Source organism: Sinocyclocheilus grahami, unplaced genomic scaffold, assembly GCF_001515645.1.
Source record: "Sinocyclocheilus grahami isolate Dianchi unplaced genomic scaffold, SAMN03320097.WGS_v1.1 scaffold471.1, whole genome shotgun sequence".
Classification (NCBI taxonomy): domain Eukaryota; kingdom Metazoa; phylum Chordata; class Actinopteri; order Cypriniformes; family Cyprinidae; genus Sinocyclocheilus; species Sinocyclocheilus grahami.
The window spans coordinates 352,388-359,717 of NW_015505650.1; the positions used below are offsets into that span (position 1 = coordinate 352,388).

Below are 7,330 nucleotides of genomic sequence, written 5' to 3' on the forward strand. Positions count from 1 at the left end.
TTTTTTCAGAATTGTGAGATGTAAACTCACAATTGTGAGATATAAACTCCAAATTGTGAAAAAAAGTCTGAAGGGTGACATAAGAAGTCACAATTACATTTTTACATAGTTTTATTCCGTGATGGAAACAGTCTTCCACATCTAGAGATATTTTGAAGCTTAATTCGCTGTCAGAGGCCCACAGTTCATTTCATCTGAATAAACAGTGAATATGAGCAAAATAAATAATAAAAAAATATGACATGAACATAATAATGAGAATACAGTTTCAAGGCAAATATCCGGTATCAAAACTTGTTTCCAAAAGAATAAACAAATCAGCAGGTGTTTACAGAATCAAGAACACTGAAGTAAATCATGAGCCTCAAACATCATTCTCTAATGTACACAGCTGTAGAAATGGTGCTTACGCTCACGTTACAACACTCCTAAAATGTTCTAGTGTTCCAAGGAGGAAGTGATGTCATCGCAATCAAAACCCAGTGACACTGACGATTCAGAAACCCTCAGCTTTGACTTAAAATAAAATACAAAACTTCAAGAAAAGAAAAAAACACAAAAGCATTCACGAACGTGAATATAAACGTCATTGTAGTATTAATGCTTCAAAGACACAATAACAATACTCCTCATAAATAATTGTATAGCTTTCTTCTCTTAAAATCTGTGAATATATTAATTATTAATCACCTTTTCTCCCTCTTGTTCTATTGTCTGTACTGATGTAGTAGTATAATGACTGAATGTATAAAATCGTATCAGCACAAATGAATGGCTGCACCCTATACGAAAATAAAAAAATAAACTTTTTTTTTTGAATGATAAATAATAGTTTATGCTAAGCATGTACAAATGATGATACAGGAAACATGAGGTATTAAATCCAAAATCATATACATTTCACTCAAGTTTTAGCACAATGTCAAAAATAATTAATTTAAATAATATATAATTACTGTTTTCACATCAGAGATTTTTTTGCATTGTAGTTTTGAAAATATGGGAAATAAATGTAATTTAATTGTCATGAAAATAATGCAAAAAATCGCAATGGTCCTAAAAATACGGCTCATTTTCTTTAGTGAATTCACTTTCTGATTATTTTGTGGTGAAATATGCCAGACATGAGACACTGACGACACACGTGTGTAACAGCTCGTTCCCTGCACCCTCGACCTCCTAGTGGACCAAACTCGCTGCTATCTCTGAAGATGCTCATGTAAACGTCAACAGAACTCACAGAAGGGTAGGACAGCGTAAAACTAGATTCGCTCAGTACTGAACCTGGAATAGATACAGAAAAATCAGTCAAAATGACCAGGGAGCGAAGTCAAAAATAACCCAAACCCCGCCCCCACCGAGATGCCCCACCCTAATCACATAACCCCGCCCCTCACCCTAACCCCGCCCCCTACACTCTGTCCTACGATCTATTCTGATTATATTAACAACACGCTGGACGAAGCTAAGCTACCGACGCAAAGTCTCTAGTGTTCGCTAGCTATCTGGTTTTTAAAACATGACAGAATTTAAAAAATGGCCTTTTTTGCTTTGCTTTGAATCGTAGCTTTATCAGACATGATTGCACATTTCCTGGCTGCTTCTGCAGGAAGATCAAAACATGCTCTTGGATGCGTTTAGCGCCGTGATGAAGCAGGTGAAGCAGTTTCTGTCGCGTCTTAAAGGCTCATGGCACGTCAGGTGCCCAAGAGGACCCACAAACCATGACATCATTGAGTCTGATGCCCTGAGAGTTTAAAAAGATCTGTGGCCTTTCAGGTTTTGCACCTGCATGCATTTCCAATGCTCGCTAAATCTCGTTTCCGCTTGCTATTTAGTGACATCTCACCCTGTCCAAAAAAACAAAAAAAAACTAAATGAGGAGCATTAATTTTTTTCCCTGTCTAAAAAGGTTCCTTTCATTATTTCTTGACTTGTAGTCAATTACATTTGACTTCCTTTTCTTGACAATCACAGCTATTTTCGGGGAGAGTCGAGCCCGAGGGCATCCGCTCTTCACTCCCGCGGCCCCTTAACGAACCCCGAAGAGCCGCTTAACGAAGCAAGTCGGATCCGGAATAGAGATGAGCTCGATTGCAAATGAACGGATCGACGAACAGACAAAGAGCTGCACACCTGACAGAAATACAATTCAATACAGATCAACTGGCGCTCATAGATTTTGTGTTCTTCACAACTACATTCACCACAAAAAAAGACATTTCTTACTTAGTATTTTTTTTGTTTTCCTTTATATCTAAACATTCTTTAATCAAGACACATTTATTTGAGAAGCATGATGACCAATAAGTTTTGCTTTCTAAAAAAATTACTTAGCAAAATTACTTAAATTAAATCTTGTTTTCTGAAAAATGTATTTAAGTTTTTGCTTAAAACTAAAAAAAAAAAAAAAAATGTTTTTGCCAAAAATGCCAATGGGGTCAGAAAAATAATCTTAATTCAAAGGGAAAACTAGATTATTATTTTTTTATTTAACCAAAAACTCAATTTTGATACTTTTTTCCCCCAGAAAAACTTAATATCAAGTCATTTTGCGTCTCAAGTAAATGTATCTTGATTTAAGAATGTTCAGATATTTGTGCTGGAAAACAAATATACAAAGTAACAAAAAAAATCCTAAGTAAAATCTTTTTTTGCAGTGCAGTACAAATGTCTAAACATTCTTAAATCGAGATCAATTTATCGAGAAGCAAAAGCATATTAAGATATTGTGTATCAATTTGAATGAGTTTTTGCTTAAAACAAGAAAAATATCTGCCAACGAGGCAAGAAACATCTTGTTTGCTTTTAAATGAAGTTTATTTTCCTTGTTTTAAGCAAAAACAAACTAAATTGATACTTTTATTTTCAGAATATAGTCATTTTGCTTCTCAAGTAAATGTATCTTTTCAGATATTTGTGCTGGAAAGCAACACAAAAATACAGAGGAAGAACATCAGTTTTATTTTGCAGTGTTGGCACTGAGACCGAGAAAATAAACGCTCTCTCTCTCTCTCTCTCTCTCTCGTTTATTTCTGCTATTTCTGATTGTGTGGCGCTTACACACTCGAGCGTACGGATGTGGAAAACTTTCACGAACCCTTTATCCTCCACTGAACTCCCTCGAAATGTAAGTGAAGGTGAATCCTGACGTGAGCTGAAACAAGAGGAACAGACGACGCATGATTTACCGCTGATAAATTTAGCATGATCTCCTGCTCTGGTGTGGCTACAGATATATGGCACTTTAACCCAGACGCCTGGCAGGGGTTCTGGCCTCATTTCTACAGACCAAACCTCACTGAAAACAGCAGCTATTCTAGAAAATACTAGACAGTACAATGGATGAAGTGTACTGCAAAATACTGTGCTTCAGCAAACGATTTCAGTGCTTCAGAATCATCCGTGTGCTTTGCTGATGTGTCTGTTTTTCCAATACGTGTAGGTGTTTTATCAAAATAAAAATCGTGGATATATGAATAAAGATGAGCATAATAATGGATGCTAAAGAGAAATAAACACTTGAGAAATTACATTTGGCACTTCTCGGGTTATTCTAACTGACTACAACGGCAACTATAAAAAAATGGTTACTTGAAATAAAATAAATGAAGTAATAAAATACAATGCAAAAAATATTTTCTTAGTAGTTTTGTCTTGTTTGCTATTGTAAATATGTAAACATCCTTAAAATCAAGATACATTTAATTGAGAAGCATAATGACATAAGATATTAGGTTTTGTTTTCTAGTAAAAAAATATTAAAATTAGGCAACGTTTTGCTTAAAATTTGAAAAAATATCTGCCAATGGGGCAAGAAAAATAATATAACCTTTGAATTTAGTTTATTTTTCTGACCCCACTGGCAGATTTTTGCAAAAACAAACACATTTTTGATATTTTTTTGATAAAACAACACTTAATATCTTAAGTCATTTTGCAAATCAAGTAAATGTATCTTGATTTAAGAATGTTTAGATATTTGTGCTGGAAAACCAAAATACTGAGTATAAAAAAAAATATTTTTTGCAGTGCAACTCAAAATAAAAACGACACAACAAATCTTAACTAAAACGAAAATGAAAACAAGACACTAAATATTAACAAAATTGATAATAGTATATGAATGATAGTAAAATAACACTGGCACTACTTAAAACTCTTCTTACAAACTAATCTGAAGGTTTCGCTTCAGTTTCATGATGAGTTTCTGAGACGGGAATTTTGGCGTATATTCATACAAAATGATAATGCGGATAGAAAGACCCTCACATGAAACACATTGGCAGGTTTTAACTACAACTAGTGCAAACTGTTATTGATTAAGAAACGTTTTCCAGCATGCAGCTTCATCTGTGCAGGATGGAGCAAATAAAAAAATCTGAATAATGCAGGAAAATGATTGTAGGGAGACTGAAGTTATTTGATGAAGCATGCATGGGCAGGCCGTTACCTCATCAGTATCTGTGCATTCACAGCGTTCAAGCGCAGGCAGCATGGCAGAATTGCATGGGTTTGGTACAGATATATGGCACTTTAACCCAGACGCCTGGCAGGGGTTCTGGCCTCATTTCTACAGACCAAACCTCACTGAAAACAGCAGCTATTCTAGAAAATACTAGACAGTACAATGGATGAAGTGTACTGCAAAATACTGTGCTTCAGCAAACGATTTCAGTGCTTCAGAATCATCCGTGTGCTTTGCTGATGTGTCTGTTTTTCCAATACGTGTAGGTGTTTTATCAAAATAAAAATCGTGGATATATGAATAAAGATGAGCATAATAATGGATGCTAAAGAGAAATAAACACTTGAGAAATTACATTTGGCACTTCTCGGGGTTATTCTAACTGACTACAACGGCAACTATAAAAAAATGGTTACTTGAAATAAAATAAATGAAGTAATAAAATACAATGCAAAAAATATTTTCTTAGTAGTTTTGTCTTGTTTGCTATTGTAAATATGTAAACATCCTTAAAATCAAGATACATTTAATTGAGAAGCATAATGACATAAGATATTAGGTTTTGTTTTCTAGTAAAAAAATATTAAAATTAGGCAACGTTTTGCTTAAAATTTGAAAAAAATATCTGCCAATGGGGCAAGAAAAATAATATAACCTTTGAATTTAGTTTATTTTTCTGACCCCACTGGCAGATTTTTGCAAAAACAAACACATTTTTTGATAAAACAACACTTAATATCTTAAGTCATTTTGCAAATCAAGTAAATGTATCTTGATTTAAGAATGTTTAGATATTTGTGCTGGAAAACCAAAATACTGAGTATAAAAAAAAATATTTTTTGCAGTGCAACTCAAAATAAAAACGACACAACAAATCTTAACTAAAACGAAAATGAAAACAAGACACTAAATATTAACAAAATTGATAATAGTATATGAATGATAGTAAAATAACACTGGCACTACTTAAAACTCTTCTTACAAACTAATCTGAAGGTTTCGCTTCAGTTTCATGATGAGTTTCTGAGACGGGAATTTTGGCGTATATTCATACAAAATGATAATGCGGATAGAAAGACCCTCACATGAAACACATTGGCAGGTTTTAACTACAACTAGTGCAAACTGTTATTGATTAAGAAACGTTTTCCAGCATGCAGCTTCATCTGTGCAGGATGGAGCAAATAAAAAAATCTGAATAATGCAGGAAAATGATTGTAGGGAGACTGAAGTTATTTGATGAAGCATGCATGGGCAGGCCGTTACCTCATCAGTATCTGTGCATTCACAGCGTTCAAGCGCAGGCAGCATGGCAGAATTGCATGGGTTTGGGTCCTTTGGGATCCTGGAGGGAGTGTCTTTTTTAAAGGATAAAAGCAACGTCTCATATGCTGGCATGAAGGTTTAGAGGTCAGGTTTGGTCGTTGACACCCAGATTTCACTCCTCGATCTTATTCGATGACTAGATAAAGACCTGCCCATTGAGAGATGCTCACTATTTCTGATTTATGAATGTCTACTGTACACACAGACGAGGAACAGACCTGCAATCTATTACAAAGATGGCAATGAATCTCTGGAGGTGAGCAATTGTTTTTAAGGCCTGATCATGAAATGATAACCACACAAAAACACCTGAAACGGATGCCGTATTTCTAAACGTATATGATAATTGTTGAGCTTCATCATACAGTAAGCTAGCCATGTTAGGCTTGTGTTTTAATAGTTAATAGTCTGGTCCAGATTTGAAGATTAAGTTCATCCAGAACAGATGCATGAAATCTCAATATATAATGTTGTATGATCTGGGCAGAGTAAGCGTGGAGAACACACACAATCCAATCCAAATCATCTCCAAATTCTCCTTTAAAGTCAACTTGAAATCCATACATGCTTCTGGACTGATTATCAATTAAAAACACCTTTCCATTTCAGCTCATTGATGTTTTCAATATATCATAGAGAATCAATTATTTGTGGATAGAATTAATTTCCGCTTTACTTTTTTCAAAACAGAAGTAAATTGGGTTTCAAATGCAGGTTTCATGTTGACTAAGTAAATATATTGGTAACACTTTACATGAATCCTTTATATACTGTATAATGCATTATAAAAGTATTTAATTATGGCTTGTAATGCACCTTATAATGCATTGTGTGATCTGATCAGTAAGTCAATGCAACTTATGTTTTTACACATCTTTGACTCATCAAAATAATTTTTTTAAATAAGTTATATGAAATTCAACTTGATTTTTTAAACGGCTTTAATGTAATTAGAGCTCACTTGCACAACCAAGTTGATTATACTTTACATTTTAAGGCAGCAACTAAACTAAGTGTAGTTATATTATCAAATATTGTTTCTCCTTTAGAAAGTACAACGCATTGCAACATGATAGAAACAACCATTTTCAGATGCAACAAGCAATCTGTAAATATTATAATGCATAGCAATTATTTATGAAAACATATAATGCATTACGATGCATTATACATAAAGGCTTCGTGTAAAGTGTTACCAAGCTCTTTTATAGAGCGTAACTGCGGTTTGCATGAATGTGAACCGTTTGATCAGTTCAGATGATTACAGTTAGATTTAGATATTCTGGATGCCAGCACAGATCAGTGAGGTCCCGAGCGTCTGCAATACACAATAAACATCTCAACAGAAGCTCAGATGGGGTTTTAAAAAACGTCAGCGTTTCCTTTTGTGGTTCATTTGGCAGTTTCCGTAGCTATCGACTTCCTCGTCTTCCTCCGTTTCGTCTCATTAAAATCTGAAGTTCAGAGACGAGCGTCTGAATCTTTCTCGCCGAGTACAAAAAGCCACGTCCGATCGTCTGGCCTTTCACTGTGGAT

General features: G+C 34.5%; 1 protein-coding gene across 1 annotated transcript in view; it reads right to left on the bottom strand.

Moving 5' to 3' along the window:
- The window catches only part of LOC107553346 (CUGBP Elav-like family member 4), a 125,864-nt gene that overhangs the window by 2,265 nt on the left and 116,269 nt on the right, over positions 1-7,330 (bottom strand). Inside the window, exon 12 of the mRNA XM_016235547.1 lies at positions 1,138-1,284. Within this exon, the coding sequence (XP_016091033.1) occupies positions 1,138-1,284 (147 nt within the window). The remainder of the gene's footprint in view (positions 1-1,137; positions 1,285-7,330) is intronic.